This window comes from Malurus melanocephalus, unplaced genomic scaffold, assembly GCF_030028575.1.
Source record: "Malurus melanocephalus ecotype Western Australia unplaced genomic scaffold, MMel_1.1 scaffold_15, whole genome shotgun sequence".
NCBI classification, from domain to species: domain Eukaryota; kingdom Metazoa; phylum Chordata; class Aves; order Passeriformes; family Maluridae; genus Malurus; species Malurus melanocephalus.
In genome coordinates, this window is record NW_026623247.1 from 1,213,640 (window position 1) to 1,234,858 (window position 21,219).

General features: G+C 32.7%; 1 protein-coding gene across 1 annotated transcript in view; it reads right to left on the reverse strand.

The window, feature by feature from the left end:
• The window catches only part of CNTNAP4 (contactin associated protein family member 4), a 197,539-nt gene that overhangs the window by 26,515 nt on the left and 149,805 nt on the right, over positions 1-21,219 (reverse strand). The window contains exons 11-15 of the mRNA XM_057384683.1: positions 16,946-17,052; positions 14,548-14,667; positions 11,486-11,683; positions 8,254-8,410; positions 4,991-5,118 (exon numbers count right to left, since the gene is read on the reverse strand). Coding sequence (XP_057240666.1) covers positions 4,991-5,118; positions 8,254-8,410; positions 11,486-11,683; positions 14,548-14,667; positions 16,946-17,052 — 710 coding nt within the window. The remainder of the gene's footprint in view (positions 1-4,990; positions 5,119-8,253; positions 8,411-11,485; positions 11,684-14,547; positions 14,668-16,945; positions 17,053-21,219) is intronic.

Below are 21,219 nucleotides of genomic sequence, written 5' to 3' on the forward strand. Positions count from 1 at the left end.
TACAAATTTAACTGTGCCGCTCTGGGGAAGGTATAGTTTATGATTGATTAATGTAGTTAGTCTTGATTACATCCAAAACTCACACTATTTAGTTTTACTTTTTCCATTTAAATGTAAAACAGAGACCTCACATTGAATGGATTATCTGCTTGCATTTCCATGCACGCTGTAATTTTGAGTTGTATTACTTTTTTTTTTATTCACCTAATTTTATTACACTTCATCAACTTGCTACTGTCTCTCTTCCCCAGTATTACCTTTACCTTTATTTAACATAAATTCATGATGAATATTATCATTACATTGCATTGCAATATCTTTATATTATTTTTTATTAAGATCTATGTAATCAGTTTTATTTTGGGCCCAAGAATTAGTCTGATGCTGACAGATTGTAATTACCCATTTAATAAGCATAATTTTGGCACATTAGGTATCTTTCAGTATTTTGGATCTATTTATATGTCCTAATACTTACTGGAAATTCATAGTAATAAATCAGAGTATGTCCACTCAACTCTTGTAATGAAAACAAGAATAAAAACGCCCAACATAGAAGGGTGTTGTTTTTTCAGTCTATTCACATTAACTGAATCTTTTAGAATTGAATTAATGTTTTTTTACTTAAATAATGACAAAAATAATGGAAATAACTTTTTCCTTTTTTAGTGAAAATTATAAAATTTCTATATATTAACGTACCAAGGACTTCATTCATCCACATATGCTCCAAAATCTTTCCTGTTGCCCTGCTCAGTTGATATATGTTAATGTTAATCTTAACTTTCAGTAGATGTATTTTTCAATCTGATACCAGCAGTTCTACCATACAATTAATTAAACGTATTGTAGAGTAAAGAAGGGATTATAGAAATGAATAAGTAATGAATCAGTACTACATTCTGAAGGTGATGGAAAAGTCTGTGTGCTACTCATGTGTGGTGCTCAGTGTAACCAAATACTATTGATTCATTTTTTTAATTGTCATATTATTCTGGAATATCTTTACTGCTTTCATTGTACCTTGGCATCTTATAGTTAGGTAATTATTGCAAATGCTGAAAAAAAAAAAATATCTGAATGCACTGTTTAAAACACTATACAATAAACTATATTTGTATTGCTTTAGCTTTTTTTTTTTTTCTTTTTCTTAGAAAAGGCTTCTCTTTCCTGCCTTGCTGTGTCAAATAAGGTTGGATTTTCTATAAGTTTTTCATTGAAGAGATCAATCCTTAAAACCTAAAATAAAGAAGCCAAGTATACTACTGAGATGTTAAATAAAACAGTGAAAATAAACAAAAAATATACCACAATGGACAAGCAACTTTGYTGGACTGCATTTCATATACGACTTTTTAGAAATATCCAAATAAGTAACTTTAACTTGTAAACTTAGTGGAGTGCATGGTTTATGACAATTCAATTCAACAAATTATTCATGGTTCTATTTTATTTTGCTGTGGGCATAAACAATTTTCTTTTCCTCCAAGTAAGTGTCCTACAAGGAATAGATTATTGATGCAATGAGAATTTATGATGTTTTAGTTTTGAATCATTTAATGAAATACTGAATGTATTATAAATATCAGTAAACCTTCTCCCCCATGTTTTTACATGGTGTGCTAGACAGTTATTCTGAAACACTTATGTCTGTCAGATAGAACAAAAATCTGTTAATAAAGGATATTCCCTGTGAAATGCAATTTTATAATTTAGTTCTGAGAGCGACACAAGCAAAAACAAGCAATAATCTCTTTTGAGAGTATTCAAATCACACTGCAAATCCAAGAATATCTATTCTTCCTTGTTTGACAGCATTTGCCACTAGACCTTTTTTGCATTCCTTACCTATCCAAAAGTAAACATTATTAAAAGCACATTTAATTAGACTCTCATAAGTGTCAACAACCTCAAGTTAGAAAAATCTTAATAATGGTCTGCTTTCTTTCTGCAGCTTCAAATTGCTATTAGAAGMAGTGGTCTGACAAGAGAATTTAAACTTATTAAATCAGTTTGTCTAGTGTGAAAATTAATATGCAGAACTCAGAAACAACTTCAAGTCATAAAATGACAACACCTCTTTACAATTACTGTAAAACAACATTAAAGAAAATGTTCATTATAAAATAAACTGATATACAGCTGTTACGTAAAGACCATTAGTAAAAAATCTAGTTGATTATACACTCTTTATTTATTGTGAGACCTAATGTATTATATATAAGGAAAKATATTAATATATTTTAATACAGTCYACATATTATATGTACATAAATTCCTGTGTAGGACATATCACAGAATCAATTACATTGGAAAAGACCTCTGAGATCATCAAGTCCAACTTCTGACTGGACACYGCCTTGTCAACTAGACCATAGCACTGAGAGCCCTGTCCATTCTTTTCTTGAACACCTGCAGGGATGCTGACTCAGCAGCCTCCCAGGGTGGCCCATTCCAATGTTTAGCAACCCATTCTGTGAAGAAACTTCTCCTAGATCTAGCCTGAACCTTCCCCGGTGCAGCCTGAGACTGTGTCCTGGTGTCCTGTCACTGATTTCCTGGGATGAAGYTGACCCCCACCTGGCTGTACCCTCTGGTCAGGTGTTTGTAGAGAGAGACAATGTCACCCCTGAGCCTCCTTTTCTAGAGACTAAAGAATCCCAGCTCCCTCAGCTGCTTCTCATGGGACTTACCCTCTAGACCCTCCATCAGTCTCATTGCCCTTCTCTGGACTAAATTATATATTATGTTAGATCATATAAATATGTTCTTTTTATAATGTGTAATATTTAATATWTTATACATTATATAAAATACAATGAATACATTACATCAAATACATGCCACAAATTATATAATAACTTATAGACACATTCTTTATTATATAAGCTCCCATAATTTGTAGTTTTCTCAATAAATTGCACTTTGGGTTTACATCGGAATTCTAGATTACTTTTTATTTCTTCAGAAATTCTGTGTTTCTTTCTCAGATTTTGGTTTGTACCTCCTTAAATATGTGTCTTCGCATGCTATCTTTATGATGTAAATGACTGAAAAAATTTGCATTCTTTAACAATCAGAATCAGTGTTCTTTTTTCAAGGTTTTAACTGTWTTACCATTAACTGTTATATTCTGAAATCTTTTCACTGAGCTTATTTCAGTTAAAAATTGCTTCTCTTTGAAGTCAAATCCTATAATGTTGTATGACATTAAAACAATATTTCTCTGACATTCACACTGACTTCTTGTRCTTGTTCTCATGATATTTTAGAATTCTCTATCACAGCTTGTCTAGAAATACTGTGATCGTTCATCATCAGTGTGAAATATTGCAGCAATTCAATCACTCAGACTAAGCAAACATCAAATGAAGTCAGGGAGGTCAATGGGTGTCAGAACTGTCTGTATGTCTTAGAGATTACTCTGGGGAAGCTACTTGACTTCCATGTTTTAAGATCTGTCACATCTGAGGTCAGGTTATGTAATTAATAGTAGTTGGGAACTTGGTGAGTAATRGAATTCAAATTCCTCTCCCGGTTATTAGTGCTACACAAGCCCTAAGTGTTTCTGTTTCATTGCTGTCTTTGGCACTGGATTCATTGTCCTGGCCACAGGACTGMAAGGCCAGATCTGAACTCACAATTAATCCTGCTGTGTGCAGGAAACCTCTTTAGGTCCTTTAACTCTGAATTATACCATAATACCRTATCACAGCCTCATGGTATGTAGGACAAATGATCAGCTCACAATCAGGTGTCAGGCAAGTGAAAAGRAAGAACCCAATGGGCTTTTTAAGTCTTATAAATTTTCATAGGAAAATTAGAATGCAGCACAGAAACACACATCTGTTAACAAATCTTCCAGGCATAATTACCCTGACAAGACAGAGATGGCATAAAAATAAATACATGCTAATTTATATTTGTTTTTCTGGGTAGCTTCCTTAGTGAGCTTAAAAGTATAAATTGGTGCTTTACTGGTATTTCTCTTATTCATTTAGGCTGAAGGAATTTGAAAACCATACAATATATCATCTGATGAAGGAGGAAAATCACATAAAGAATGAAAATATCAATAAATGTTATATATCTATATTAGTTATTAAATATAATAATTATTATAAATAATAGGTATGCTCATGAAAACTCACAAGGTAGTATGTAATTTAAAGAAGTTAACCKAATTAACTGTACACTGTAATAACTTACTCAACTTTATATCAAATATGGCCCAAGGAACTTTTCTGTTGAGTTCTCTGGGATAATTTATAATATTTCTTCTCCTAATTCCTATTTTTTGATTAAAAACAGCAGCAGACATAYAATTTTGTGTAATACCTTACTATTGAAGATAAACAAAACATGTTTTCCATTGAAGATGGAAATCAATGAAATTAGAAGTATCATTGCAAATCTTCAGTAAGATGTCAGTTTTGCACAAACGTATTTTTCTGGTGACCACATATGGGTATTCATATATGTAAACCTATAATTATTGTGTAAGTTTATAAAATTTAAATTCTTTTGTTCAGTTGAAATTTTTGTATATAGATACTGCATACACTGGACTACTCTCCCACAATATAGTTTTCCTTGCTGCATAAAAATTCAGAGGACATAACGTGAAAAATGCTTTGTGTTGGTGGCATGCATAACTAGTGAAGGATGTGTTCCCAAGACGTGGTAACTAGATATGAATTCCTCTTTATGTAATCCTTTATTCAAAACTTAATTCCAATTGCATAAATCAAAGTATCTATTTGAAAGTGATTACAACACTTTTAGTTTTCACTATTGATGCATATCATGAAAAATACATTTTACAATTTAAGTGGTTTGCAATGGATTAGGATGTTTTTCTCTCTAATTCCAAAAAGAACTAGATGAAATTTTTACAGAAGTCTATCTTAGGCTTGCAGCAAATAACATTTAAAAGTTATTGCAGACAAAATGCATCACTGTTTAGCAAAACTCTGCAGTAGTTACTTACTATCGCCACGGCAAAGCAAAGGGCCCAGTTTGTAAGCTGCTTCTGAATTTGGTCTGTCAGTATCAGTGATCACCATTTCAGTCACTGGAAGATGGTCCTTGTAGGAGAGGAAGCCAGTATCATTAGTCCTGAGAAGGTAAAATGAAAGCCACAGCTCTTCTAAATGTTTCCAATAAACATTTAAATATGATTGAAACAATGCTGGGGATAAGGAAAGAAATTTTTAAAAAGTCTTTCTAAATAGGTATGTGTATATATGTGTGTCTGCATATGTGTGTTTGTATATGTGTGATGCAAAAAACTGTGAATGGAAATGTATGCTTTGGAATAGATATTGAGTTCATTTGACAGGACAGAAAGAATTTCATTATAAGTGGGTAGTTTTATGGTTGTGCTGGTCTGCATAAGTATGAGAAAGGTTTTCTGGTATAAATGGACATCTAATTAGTGCCGTTTTATATCAAGCTTGCCTAAGTCAATGAATTTGCTCATCAGTAATTTTATGTTGCTGAGGATATACTGTATCTGTAACTGACTCCATCCTCAGTATGGAATATTTAATGGCTTAATATGACTTTCAAGTATTTTTCCACCTTGACAAAAGTGAAAGAATCAAATAGAAGTGTACAAACTCATGAGTACAGGAAAGGCAGTATACGCTACAATACGAAACTCACAGAAAAGAAAATAAAAAACTTTGCATTGAAAGCACACAGTCAGTACTTGTAATCTTAGACCTAGCTCTTTGACTTAGTGTCAGAACCAAATTTTCAAATGTCATAAGCACCACCATTTTGGCCCTAAAATTCCYTCCACTAAACTCATGAAAATGTTTGGTTACTCAGGACCATTCTGGAAAATTCAGTCTGTCCRTTGAATTCATTCATGGTTGAATCTTCCCTTTAAAACGCAAAGCAAATCGCTCAGAAACAACAGCAGAAACTCAGACAGGCAGTAATATAGGAGTCTTATTGCTAGAAATTTCACACAAAACTCATGGCAAGAAAGCCATTTTTCTCTGAGAATGTCATTGGGCTTATCATTTTTGTCTTTCTGTACACAGTGCACTGGAGGAGATTCCACCCTTGAGCTGAATCAGATTCGTGGCTTTTTTCTCTTCTTGCCTCTCCCTTTCTTAACGTGRTCATCTTTCTCTGTATGCAATTTCTGTTTATCTGTTTTGGAGTACAGTGCGAACAAATAGACATTTTTGTTTTAGTAAACTATTTTGCATAAGTGAGGAATGCAAAATATACTTTTGTTTTTAAATATCAATTTTTCATAAAGTGAAATATTGCAGGTTTCTAATTCAGAATTGAAAGAAAACCCCTCAAAACACCAAAAGTGTTTGCTTTGGTGAAACTATGCTGTAAACAAAAGGAAACTGAATAGAAATTATCTTCTCTGGACAGGATTTGAAAGTTTAAAATTTTTAGGAACAGTTTTTTTCAAAACAATCTGTCTGTTCAGAGTTCTGGAGACTCAGAGTTTTTGACTAGTCAAGCAAGAAGTTTTAGAGTTAAATCTATGTCCAGTGTATGAAATAAGATAGATTTCTCTATAAAAATAAACTGTCAAAACTAGTGTTTCAAGACCACAATGCGTAACTAGTTTTCCATGCTCAAAATGCATCTCAAACAAGCTAACTTCCACCTCCTTTTTCTGCCCAGTGAACAGTATGTAGTCAACTGATCCAAAAYAGTAATCTTTAAGGAACCAAACACAATGTTAATCACAAGTACCAAAATGAGTGTAGACATAACTACTGTAACACTGGAGCCACTGGGAAGAATTGCCAATTGTAAATGTCAAAAGTGGATAAAGCCAGAGATATAAACCCAGAGACATTGCATTTTCAATTTAATGCAACTATAAACATCTCAGAAACTCAAGTGTGCATGTGAAGACATCCTCCTATCTACTGTATTTACAAATAAGTTACCATTATAAATTAACCCATATTTATGAACATGGATTAAATGAATGACAAAACTGAGCAAGAATATATTACATGTATGAGCAACTGTTCTAATTTATTTTCTCAAAATGCATTAATCTTTCAACACTTACTTTAGTGTTAGAAATGAAAGACTTTTTTTATTTTCATACGGCATAATAACAAGGAAATTTTTAGTGTTCTGTGTGTTTCTTTAATYTCTTTATTGGAACAACCATTGCAGAGATCACCCTGTGAATTTTACTGCAATAGCAAATTCTTTTCTCCAGAAACTTTCTAAGCTCATGAAGGATTTTTCATTAGCTACCTTTTTCTTGGATTTTACTTTCTGTATCTGCTGAATTCCCTACTCATGTTGAGGGAGCAAGCATTTTCCAACCCTACTCACTAGTTGTTCCTCTAAAGGAAGGGTGGACCTTGAGAAGAAAATGAGCTTGATTTTGCACACATCAAGATATTCCTAACTACCTTCCTTACATTTTTTTTTAAAAGTGAATGCATTTTAAAAAATGCATATATTAATGTATTCACTAAACTTGACATATAAGCTAAATGGACTTCACAATTTTAAGAACTTAGGTTTCTTCCGCAGAAGAGCTTTCACTTGAAAAGTCCTTCTGGTTATCAAATCCTATACTGCACTGTATCTGTTGTTAAGAAAGTTGAATCTGATCCTATCAAATGATACGTCAGATTAATTTTTCACATTGTACCAAGACATTCTCTGCTATATTATTCACTTGAAAGTGATCGTAAATGACACTGGACAATTTTAGGCATAAGTGGAAGATGTACATCCTAGAAATCCTTTCATTCTCTGAACTGGATTCCATATGACTACTTTGCTTCCCTGATAGCAAGGGTATTAATTTCATCTAAGGTAGATGAAATAAAGGGGTGTAGAAATCTAAACTTGATAGTGTATTTAAAAATTATGCTAGAAATTACCTTTTTTCCCAGAMCCTTTTATTTTAGCTTTAATCACTTTCACTAGTCTAAAACTAACTGAAGTTTTGCTAAATAGCTAATGTTTTAATATATAATGTGCAATAAACTAAAATACTAGAAAGTATCTGCATAAAAATCAAACTTTCCCCAAAATTCAGCTTGAAAGAATTGGCAACAATACTTAATGTATCTGGTAATAACTTTGTGAAAAATTATGTTTTGTGGCAAAGAATCAGGTGATGCTGTGGCAACTTAGATTTCCAACTGCCTTGGTATTACAAATGTGCTAAGGCCTGTACATTCTCTTTATTTATTTTTCACAAAAAAAAAAAAAAAAANAGTAACAGCAAAAAGTCACCATTCATCCCTGTCCGCATCACAGTTGCAGAAATGTTGGGAATCAATGCAGTTTCCCTCCAGTCCACATGCACATTTTTGTACAGTAGGCAAGGAACCTCCCCAGTAAGTATGAGTTTCATTGGTTCTTCCAATCCACCAGCTCAATGGCATCCCATCTAAAAAGCAGGTTAGAGAAAATTAATGCCCTGTTTTGTCTCCTCTCAGTTCTTCCCCTCCAAACAATTTGCCAAAATGTTAAGACAAAAATTCCTGCTCAAATCTAAAACCTTTAAATGACTGGGAAAAAAACAAATTACCACCTCTACTTTCTAAGTAATTATTCATTTTAATACTTCATTATCATGTATTAAATGATTGTCACAGATTTTTGCTTGCATTAGTGGAAAAGGGAACTCAGTACCTAGTTCAGCCAGCCATGATATTAGAATCATTTATCTTAAGCAATCCATTTATATAATTCATTTTAAAATGGTCCATGAAAGAGGAGATATAATCATCCTAAAAATCAGGGTAGTTTATATTCCCAAGTAAAGATCAATTTCAGATATTGAAACTACCAAAAATAGAATGAGGAAAGTCACGGAAATGGTTTCATCCCACTACCAAGAGTACTATAGAGTACTTCTACCCACATCTCTGATGAACATTAAGCAGCTGAGCAGTGGTGCTCATCAGAAATGCCCAAAGACAGCTGTTAGGTCACAGACAGCAGATTCAGAATTTATATAYTCAGAGACAGCAGAAATCATATTAATGGCACTCCCGTAAGTAAGTTGATATAGCTGGTGAGCAGAAGTGAGGTTTCCCAGCACTATTATATSTTTCTGTGGTGCATCTGGTCAGCATTGTTTGAAGCAAAGTTATAAAACTGGATGTTTTCTTAATGTTAGAGTACTGTAGAATAAGGGTGAAGATATTGCCAAGGAAGCATAGCAACAGAAGAAATATCTACAGAACACATAATAGCAAAAAGATACGGAGCATAAAGATAAACCACCTCAAATGAGACGGAAGAAGGGTGATAGATGCATGGTAGAGAGAGCATGAGAACAAATCAAGTGCTGTTAAATTGTAGAGTTTCTTACAGATGCACTTCTTCTGGCTTCTGCTGGAGTTCTGTATTCAGCAGCCGGTCCCCATGAAGAAGCTGGAATTTATTCCACTCTCAACTTTACTTACAACTGCTACTGCTTATTAAACCTCACTGTTAGATAAGACCTCCGTTGCGCTGACAATCTTTCAGATCGCAAACATATTGACTGCATTCATTACCACACAACTGTCAGCCCAGCAGGCCAAAAAACAGCGTGAGCAGTTTTTTGAAAAGTCAAACTTGCATAATGGCATCAATGTCCAATATCAGTGCTTGTGTTTGCAAACCACCACAGAAGGAAGAAAACCCAGAGACAGTGTATAAATAATTTATCAGACAACACTTTAAAAAGGTTCTAACAACTAAAACTGTAAAAAGCAGAATATTTCTGCTGCTTCAACAGCATGCCTGAGGTTTATATTGYAGTCATGAATTAGCATTCTCAGTGTTTCGCTCGGGACGCTGGGGTATGCTTAAAAGCTGGTCTCAGTTATTTGTTCATACAGCAGGCTGAGAAGAGAGTATTTACTTAAATGCTGCAAGTTTATACTGATTAGCCCAGATTTTTTTTTTCCTTGCCTTGGCTGAAAGTACTGCCTAAGCAAAATAAAGACATTAATTAAAATGGTTAGAGATTTCTTCATAATGATCACATAAATGAATTAACAGATGACTTTTTWAATGAGATCAGGCTGATTGAATACAATGAATTCTTAAAATAAAGTCAGTTAAGACTATGTGAMATGTATGTTCCAAAAAAGGCATTAYGTAACCATAATCAAATTTTGTGCTTCTCAGGCCTACCTAGTGAAGATTATAAATAGCAGAAATGAGTTATTAAATTGTGTTTAAACAAAGAATTATTTCAGAAAATTTGTAGAACTGTCATGTAACTTTTCCATGTGTATTTATTCCTAGTGTTCAAAACTAAATTTTAGATGACTTATCACAATTGACTCATTGCACTGTTTTAAAACATTTGTTTTAGTACACTTATGTGCATATTATAAAATAAGTACTTATATATAATATAAATAGCATAACAACATAAATAGCATATTTTTTAGCACATTTATATGCAATCTCTKGRWTWAAAAAAAAAWATCTTGAAACTCTTTGCTTGAGATAAGACCAGGCTTTTGAATATCTAAACATGCTTTAATTTGGAGCCCAGAGGTAAAACAAAAATTTATTGGGATACCTTAAGCAGCAGGTTCACTTTTCTTTTTTGCTGTGGAGGAGTTTTCAAATAGATATTCTTCCAAGARCAAACACTAGCCTAAGAAGTCCAGAGCTGTCCATGCCATAATTAGAGAAAAGAATATACAAGGAAAGAAGCAGAGAGTGCCTCATGCAGAGGCCTTCTCTCTGCTTAGTAGGAAAGAATGCCAAGGAATCAATTTTTAGCAGTTTCAGAGTTTCTGGTGCACAAGTCAAAAAAATTTCATTTACTTTTTCAAAGACAGTAAACAATGAGGGTCTTACCTCTACATTATTTGGAGTATTTAGAATGGATGTTCAGAGTAAAGTCTTTTAACWGCAGCTCTGTGTCAGTGAGTTAAGAATTAAATAGACTACTTAACTTCAATTTTCTTTAAGTAGCTCCCTCTTTATTTCTTAAAGCAATTATAATTTTGTCAATAACACACATTTTAACTACTGAGCTTTTTAGGAATGTTTATACTGGACAGTGGAAATTCAATGCCATTGWTGTTTTTTGTCAAGTGCTCAAAACATGCACATTAAGTGCACACATTTACTTCTGCTGCACTAATCTGAGTTATTTTAAGAATATATTTCCTCAGTAATTCCTTCATTAARATTGAAAAATTCTTGGAAGACAGAACAAGAGGCGATCTGTTAATGACAATCTCTGTTRATTAAAAGTCTTATGAGAGAAATAAACTTGAGAACTTAACTCTCTGTAAAGAGATCATTATAAATTGGCATTTGTGTTTTCCTGGTTCAAATATCTCTTGGTAATTTACAGAAATCTGAGTACTCAATCTTTGAAGTACTTCAAAGCTCAAACTCCGTAGTAGCAAAATGCCATAGCCTTGTTAGAAATAAATAACTTTAGTAGCCAGTAAGATAAAAGGAGCCATGTAACATAATAAGATTTGTCTGCTTTACTTACCTGACTTATCTAAAAGCCTTGACTTTTTGCAGTAGTAAGCAAGCTCCTGCTCGCAGTGATCTGCAAGGTTTATTGTAGCCTGAAGCTGGTCTAGGCTGGCAGAATACTTGAAAAACACAGTGTGTGGGTTMTCCCGATTAGCACTTTTTACTCTGGTTAGGTTGGTGCTGTTATGCTGTATAATTGTCCACGTTGCATCTTTCAAAACACATGTGAAAAGTCATAAAGAATGAGAAAGAGTTGCATAAGTTAGCAATGGAAAGAGCAYGTATGATGAAATCAGCCAAACTTTAAGATAATGTCTTTGATCACAGAAAGTCCTTTGGGTCCCATGAAACAGAGATATAAATGAAGCAAAAATGAAAACAATTAATCATTATTTCTAATCATGGGTATATTATTGTAGCATGACTTTAACAATTTAGCTTGTAATCATAAGTAAAGAGTATGTGATGACACCCTAATACTTGTTTTGGAAATAAAGTATTGTCTACTCGGTAAATTACAATGAAACACTAGGAAAAAAAAAACAAAAAAAACCAAAAAAAACCCCAAAACACTATTTTTACTCTCTCCAGGCTTAAATAATGCATAAAATAACAGTAAATATATCCTAGAATATATCTACATTACATACATCCTTATAGCTTGAATTAAATTATTCTGTATAAGAAAATGGTGCACAGGCCTTTTCCATTATACAAAGAAGCCAAGAATYTTGCATATACTGTATTCACCATAAAACTAAGATTACATGAAGTCGAATTATTCTAGCCACCTAAAATTAAATAGTGTTCATTGTGAAGGCTTGTATAGTTCTTCTGTTTTGTACTTTTGCCAAGCCCCTCCAACTGCGAATAGGAAAGAAATGAGTTTATKCTGTTTCAACTCCCACTTTCAAAAATGTCTCATTCTCCTGACCAAAATCCCTTTAAAGAAGGGGTGAGCAGGCTCATAGTTAAATCCAGTCTGGGACAGTCAAGTCAAGTTTAGATTCATCATCACAGTATTCTTGCATCTTAATGGACAATTTAGTTTGAAAAGACATGARAATTATTATTTTCTCTAAATTTTAGCATTGATAGAATATTTCTGATATTCTAATAGTAGTATTCTAGATTTTTAACAGACTTGTATTTTATTTCACTAGCTGCCTATAGGCCACAAGTGGCAGATATTATAACATTTTCATAGAGAGAAAAGAATACATGGTCACTTAGAGATAAGCATTTGGTAGAAAAACTAAATTAAATCTTTTTTATCTAATTATAAAGTTTTATTAACAATGTGATTAGAGTGTCAAAAAACAGATAGCTAGAAATATAAATTTAAATTTTGGTTGCTTTGTTTGTTTTGGGTGCTGTTTTCTATTAGGTTTTTTGGTAATGGACATACACACAGACATAAATATGTCTAAACATTACACTGAACATAAAAATTAGGACAAGCAGATTGGATATTCGGCTCATTGTCACACTCCCAAAATTACAAAGAAAAAAGAAAAACAGATCAATGCAAAGTTTGTAGCATTTTAATTGACAGTGTGGACTGCAGGCTTTTGATTTGCAAACTGACCTCCAAGAATAAAATCAGGTAATGGCACCTCCCTCCCAGCTGCCTGAAAATAAAAGCCCCATGAATGTCAAAAACAAGACAGTGCAGTAAGAAATGTGGGCATCTGCCTTCCCAGCCTCTGGTGGGAAAAGGGAATACTAGTCATGAGGAAACTGGGAACAAAACAAATATAGAAGATTCATCCTGTCAGAATGCATCTTGAGATGAAGAACTGATCAATGATGTTTGCTTAATGTGGTGAATAAGGAGTGACTGAGGAAAACAGTAACAGCTGTTCATGGACACACAAGGATAAATCAGACACTACACTGTACCTTGGAGAGTTATACCCACTTAGAAAAATTGTCATCTTTCTGCCATGATTCTTTGGTCTCTTTTAGTCTCACAGGACACTAGAATATTTCTTTTTAAGAGCCTGTGCCAATCTGCAGTGTGCTCATTGTGAGCTAGCACAGTTCACTGTAGAAGYCAAAGGCAGGAGCTGACATTGTTAGACTAGGTAAATTGCACAAATCAACATCAAAATCTCATTACAAAGTTTCTAAGTCAAGTTCTCAACACTTGGGGCATACCTAAATCAATTCAAATCTACCTTATTCATGTATTCTTTTAAAGAGTAACAACAGTGAAAAAAYAAATTTTTGTCAAATAAAACAATAAAGTGTTTCCATCATTTCGGCTGGAAAGCAATTCAAATAAAAAGGGGCTAAATGAAAAGAAAAGGAGACAGCCACAAATCCAGTAATAATAATTTTCAAAAAGCCATTTAAGCTTTTTTTAAAGGTTGTATCCCAATATGCCATATACCTTACAGATGTAYGTTTTTGTTAAAAGGCAGACTGAAAACAAACTCTGATAGCTAAAACCTCTATTTATATCCATGATCACATTCAAACAATGAGTTGAAGAAGTGAACAGGATGTCCCTGTGAGGCTGCAAGAGTCAGTCCCACTAGTTGTATTTGTGTTCTCCAAAAGATCACAGTGCAGTTTGAAAGGTGAAGTTTAATATATATATTCCCCCTAACAAAGGCATGATATAAATTACAATTTTTCAGGAGGCTATGATATAAATTACAATTTTTCAGGAGGCTATCAGGAAAAATCAGCAAATTTGTCATAAAACTTATCCTATTTCTCTTTTTTTTTTTCAAGTGGTATGAGGGGGATGCACCTTCATTAAAAACAAAGCTGCTGCCCGAAAATAAACCAGTATGACATTGTCTCCATATGGAACACATGCCCCACCCTTATGCAAAGAATTACAGGAATGCTGTGTTAGCTTTGCAGCCCAAATCTTGTTATTATTCTAATTTTTCTGCCTAATTCTTTGCCCAATATCCTGAGCTAAGGAGTCACCTTCATTTTGTTGTGCATGTTTACATTTAATTCACGAACTGCAGAGACTTCTCACTTGATAACTCATGTTTCAATATAATGAGCATGCACATAGTCCCAGCTGTAAGTTAAGGAAGTTTATCACCTCACCTGTCATATTGCAGTATACGAGAAATGGTCCCAAGGGGCCACTTCCATCTGAATCAATATTGTAAAAGCCAGAAGTGTTCCCTCTGTGCTTATAGGCTTCACATGATTGCTCATAGATGGCTGTAAAAGAATACATTCCATCACAAATGTAATGGCATGAGTTTACATTTTGTTCAGGGAATTAAAAAAAAAAGTGCACGAACCCTGACATTGGGAAAAGAAGTTGGATGTGTTCTATCTCTGTTACAGAATGAAGAAAAATTCATGCAATCAAAACTATGCCTTCATTAGAAATTATTAAGCATATTTGGTTTTATTTATCATGGAGATCACAAGGGGCATTTTAAGGCATTTTCTTCTGTATTTCCAGCTCAAAACCTCTGGGAGGTAAATATGAAATATGGGTGAGCAAAGGATTATATAAACTGMTGAAAAATGCTAGAATGCCAAGGTTGTTATTTAGATCCTGGTAATCATATTTTGAGRAAGCTCCCACTACCTCAACCAAGCCAGATTTTTGCTGCTGTTGTTGCTGTAAAATAAAGMAGTAGGTAAGCATTTTTTGGCTTTCACACTTCTTCCCATTTTAAATGGAAAAGCAAGTAACTTGTCAGAGATTTCAGTAAAAGAACTAAATAAGCAAAGACAAAATGACAGCTCCTTGGTTCCTTGTCATGTACACTTTGTACCAGTCAAGGTTTAAAAAGAAATCTGTGATACCTTCTCTGTGATCAAATATCTGAGGAAAAAGAAAGTTGTAAGAGTCCACCTCTGTAACTGTATCTCAGGAAACGATGATAATGCCAGAGCTGGACATGCTAGCCTAACTTCTTTCACCATTGTATTCCTTCAGAGTAATCGTAATGTTTTGACCTTTCATTTCAAAATTAAACTGTGTGCTCTATCAGTTATTAAAGCTTAAAACAGTTTTGCCAAAAATAATTAGCAATTAGATTAATAATAAAAAGTAGTTATGAGTGCCATAAAAATGTTTTTTGGTGTTTTTTTTTGTTTGTTTTTTTAAATAAGCTATTTTTTAGAATAATGTGACCTCTCTCTTTTTTTTATCTGATGATTACTGACATTATATGTCAACAACTATAAGGAAGAAAAATCATTCATATTTCTTACTTTATGAAATAGTCATAATAAACAATTTATGCAATTTTCAAATGGAATTTTATGGTTCTTTACAGTAAATAGTCTTAGATCAAATTAGAAATGGCAAAAGAAACTAGATTATTCATTATTATTTTTGACAATGGAAAAAMATTCGTAAGCCATTATATCATTACATTTCTCACTGAGTCCTAATCATTAGGAAACCACAGCCTCCATCTGTCTTCATAGACATCACCAAATGATTCAATTTATGACTTTTCAAATTGTAATGAATCAAATCACCCTCATCTTCACTCTGAGCTCATAATAGTTTAACAGGATACACTGTGGTATTCAAAAACATCTAGTCTATTGGCATATTTTCTATGTTATACCATTTTTCTTAATACTGTTATTTATGACTGTTGTTGACTCTACACAAACAAGATTTAAATAGACAATCTTCTAAAATCAGTGATTTCTCAAAAAATCGCCTTTGTGTAGACATACACACTTTTTGTAAAAGCTGCCAAAAAGGATTGCATAGATATTAGAGAGACAGTTTAGAAGGATAGAATTATTTATCTGATAATTAAGGCAAGCTCTGATATTTTTTAAAAAATATAAGCAAACTTCCATGTGGATTTTTAGTAATTAGATGCATATAATGAATGCCAGAGGTCTTATTTTATTTTCTTCCCAGAACACGTTGAAATCAGTACCAAAGTAAAGCATCTCCTGTGAAATTACCTAAGTTACTTTTAATTAGGTTTTATGTATTTATTTATTTTATTTTCTTCTAATCTACTTCCTGATCCAGAAAAATTCACAAACCTGTGTCTGAGGTTTAGCATAGAATTACCTTTGGACATGCTTATAGTCTCACTGTCTCAGAAATAATGAGTATTAGTTGTTATGATGAATAAAGATGAATTTTACATATTTCTAAATGATTCGTTGATTCTGAAAGGGGAATTATATGGATGTGAGAGGATATAACTAATCAGCTCACGTAAAATGTAGAAAACATGAAAGAAAAACACTTAAACTTCCAATCTCTTTTTAATGTTACAAATTTTGATTCCCAGGGCCTTTCCTCAAATCAAATTACTAGTATTTTGACAACTGAAAAAACTTTATAAATGATAAATGGCATTTTTTTTCTTTTGTTTGATTTGGTTTTGTGGTTTTTGTGGTTTTTTTTTGGTTTTTTGGTCAGGTTTTTCTTTTTTTGTGGTGAAGAAATTCAATCGGAAGTAAAAGCACAGTCAGAAATCAGAAAACATCTCAAACTTACGGTAGTGGCAAGTCGCTCCCTTGTAACCAGTATTGGCACAGTTACAGTGGAAGTTGTTCCAGGACTGTGAGCACTCACCACCGTGTTCACAGTAATTAGGCAAACACCTAAAATGAAAAACAACAGCACATTTTCACTCTTCTTTCTTTTCATTTACACGCCCCTTGTATTTATCCATTAAATCAAAATTGTGGAAAAGAAGTATAAAATGAAGAAAGACTTCAGTGTCATTGGCGATGTCAATGTAAGCACAAGAAAATGAAGAAAATTTATTCCTTGGTACTCCTTTTGCTTATAAAAATATCTTAATTATTTAATAACCTTCTGAGAACAGAAATACAGTGTAACATGCAGCAATGTTAGTTATTACTGTTCAAYTGGTCACAATTCAATACAGACAGAMAAATGCAAGGTTTCTGTGTGGATAATTCAATGGCAAGTTTTGCAACGATTGGGATTTCTTTGACAAGATGCATCACAACAAAGCAACAGTAAAAGAGATTTCTTCCTCTTCTTGTAAAAATAGCCAAAAATGATTTTTTTAAAAAAAATCACCTAACAAAAAAAACCTGACCACAGAACCTGAGTTCTGCTTCTTATTCCAGAATCATGTTTACCTCCTGTCCTAGAAAGAGTTCAGTATGTCAATTCCAACACAACTAACTATCAGTAAGCCAGTTTCCATTCTGGTAGAATGACCAGGATCCTGAAGAAGTTTGACTATACAAATGGTGGTGTGAAAAAATAAATTACCTCTAACTGTTTAGTGTTCAAAACTGTGTCACTGTGCCAAAGTATAAAATAGTTGTGAGAGGAAAAAAAAAATACTCTTTTTTTTAATAAATACAGCTGAAATTAAACTGGCTCACTTCAACCAGTAATTAACTAGCTTTTAACTAACTGGCTCACTTCAACCATTAATYAACTAGCTTTTCCCCCTAGGAATTAGTTAACATTCTAACTGCACTGAGTGCAGGTGTTTATGTGATACAGTTCAAAAGCGTAAAATGGCTTTACCGTGGACGTTAGCCAAATAGAAAAAAAAAACCACAAAAACAACAGGCCCACTAATATTCACAGGATCTTAAAACACATTTTAATTCATTCAAGAAATGTTAGGAGGATTTTAAACTAGGATRGCAGAAAGTCCAACATTTTACACATTTGCCTTATGAATAATTYGGGTCTTTGTACATTCATTCCTCAYGACACTCATAGAATTTTATCTTCCTTTCATGTTTATAAACAAGGATAAGGGATTTTCACTGAAGGGAATTAGAAAAATAAGTAGGAGGTGAAATGCAGGTAAAGTAAGTAAAATGATAGATGTCACCTGTTTTCAAGGAAATCTGTGACATTTTTTGGCAGTGAAAGAGCTCATCTTTTATCTATTCTTTCACTCACAGAATGTATTCCTAGACTAGCCAATAGATTATATATGAGCTCAGTGAGCTCTRTTTTGGAACCTAAAGATAAAATTTAGACACTGGGCTTAAAATTATTTTGTTTTAAAATACTTTGATGGAATTACATAAAGTTGCATACTAACATTTTTAACGTAAATGCTTGTTTAATTTTCCATGGGTATAACTAACCATTGATTATTACAAATTCACATCTCTAGCAAAACTACCATTCAAGACTTTCAGTGCATCCACTGACAGCTGCTCTGCTTGTATTTCAGTCACAGTATTTTGTGTATTATGCTTTTTTTAAATAAAGACATCATTCTCCAAAAATTGTGCTTTACATGGTCTTTACTTGTATTGACTCCCTGTCCCTACTAATTAATCTTCTTGATGGTGTTCACAAAATGAAAAGCTTTGATTAAATTGATGGTTCTTGAACCAACCTTGATGGAAGTGAAAATAAGTTAAGAGTAATTTAAATCTTTTAACATAAAATTTTGTATCTTACCTCTGCCCCAGAATGCATGCAGAAAGTAGCCACTAAGTACATCAAAGTAAATGTATAACTACATTACACACTGTGACCYTATCCCTAAAGCAAGATGTAGAACAGAGCTTTCTGTAAATAAACAAACCTTAAAAAAAATTCTAATATTTGAAAGAATATTTCTAGYACTTCATTGTAAAAATTAATTTTTGGATCATCATCATGTCTGCTGAAACCAGACAAGCAGCAGTTGATAAAACATTTACCACATATTTCTTGATAACATGCTTTTTTAAAAGGGTATGGCATCTGAAAATGATATAGYATCTTAAACCAAGGCAGAAGGCTATTAATAATTATAAACTAATATTCAGAGAATAGTCATCAAGAATATGATTTTAATAAAGAAGGGGGAAAATAAGAACATTCTATGTCAATTTTCAGCTAGGCATGGTTTTTTTGTACAAAATTTCTTTCACATGATTCTAAATTATGGCTATAGGATACTTTAAAAATAGCAAATAACTGCTGCATTTTTTCTATCTTTTCTTCATTCTTCAATTTGTTGGAAAAAAAAACACTAAGAGAGGAAAAAATTATTTTAGAACTGTACATTGACAATTTTTTTTTTTTTTTTTTTTTTTTTTTTTTTTTTTTTTTTTTTTTTTTTTTTTTTTTTTTTTTTTAAGATATAAACTCATTCATTCTTTTTTTAGTATAAAACACTGCTTCCAGGACAAAAAGGCAATAGCTTCTGGTAGGAAATTGTATTTTTCTGTGCATGGCTAAATGTAATTATGATAGGCTCATTTGGATTTCTCTCCTCAGAGACCAAATATGCTAACTTTGTCAGGTATTTAAATGACACTGTGTCCTTTAAAGTGRTTTTGTGAATGGTTTATGTATAATTAGCTGTTATTAAACCAATATATATTGATAAAGGAGCTGAGAGAAAAGATATTAAAGAGAAATGTATGATGAGAATTGCTTGCATGCCTAAGAGACATATGAGCAATAGAATAATATAAAGATATCATGTAATGAGATGGCTAAATCAAGGATCATGGGAAGAGTGATGACTGGAAACAGTCATAAAAATTTAAGACTAGGATAAGGAATTAGAAAGTTTATGGAACTGAAAAACTGAAAACAGGAAAAAGATATTGCATTTATTTGTATATATTTGTATATTTATTTGTRTAAAAATAATAAAAGGTTAATAATCTATATTAAAAATATAGAATGATGAACTAACCATTTCTCCATGAAAACTGTAAATCTCATAAAAAATACTCTCATATGCTAAATGTGTATGTATGAGATAAAGAATGGATATGTATGAGATAAAGAATGGATTAAATAGAAATATTTTCAGTTTATTCAAAACTGCATATAAATCCAGGTTGCTATGCAAAGAGTAAATTTTATTTGCCTACATGCACTTTAAATGTGTAAAACCACTACAGTTAGGTGTCTATCACTTCCATTACAAAAGCCACCAATGGCTCCAGAATTTGGGTCGTGCTTCACTACTTGGAATTGGAGATGTAAAGACTCACACAAAGACTCCATGACAAAAAAGGGATTTGTTTGTGCTCATCTGTAGAGGAGGTATTTGCCATCAGGAACACAGCAACAAAAATGTTGATTAGCTTAGGGTATCTGAAGACATTTTWAAATCATTTATTTAATTATATAGATAGAAGAAAATTCCTTAAACAATAYGGTGCACAAGATGATACAAGCTACCTATTAAAAATGGTTTAAAACATTAAAGCAATTTTTATATTGMCAAAAAAGAATGTGCTTTGTCACATGGGATTTATGGTGAGATGTAGAATTAGTTTGATAAGGAGAGACATGAAATGTGTTCCAGACAAATGAGTCTTTGTGAGGAAACAGGAAAGAAACGGTCCCAGAAGCAAGATAGCACAAGACCAGAAATTATTTTCAACAACAAGTCTATTTTGAACCAAAATATAATTAGTGCGATTAAATTTACGAAAAGGTAATTAAATTTATGAAAATGGGTGGATTAAACTTCTGTTTTGGTAAATTCGGAGAACAAATACTAAGCATGCTGGGAGATGAAAACTAAATCTGGCACAGCCAATGCAGGAAAGGTACAATAGTTGAGATAGAAGACACAAATAAGCACTAGAAAATTTAACAGAAAACAAAACCAACCAACCAAAAATCTCCCATAAAGGTGTTCTTTTCCTTTTGTATCACTGATCTTGAGAAAAAACACAATTTTGGGAAAGTATGAAAGTAACATAATCTCAAAAAAAAGGCCAATGCAGTGTCAGAAAATAATAAAAAAAACTTTGAAAACACTGTAGCATGGAAGTTTAAGTATCTTAAGCAACTCCTTATTG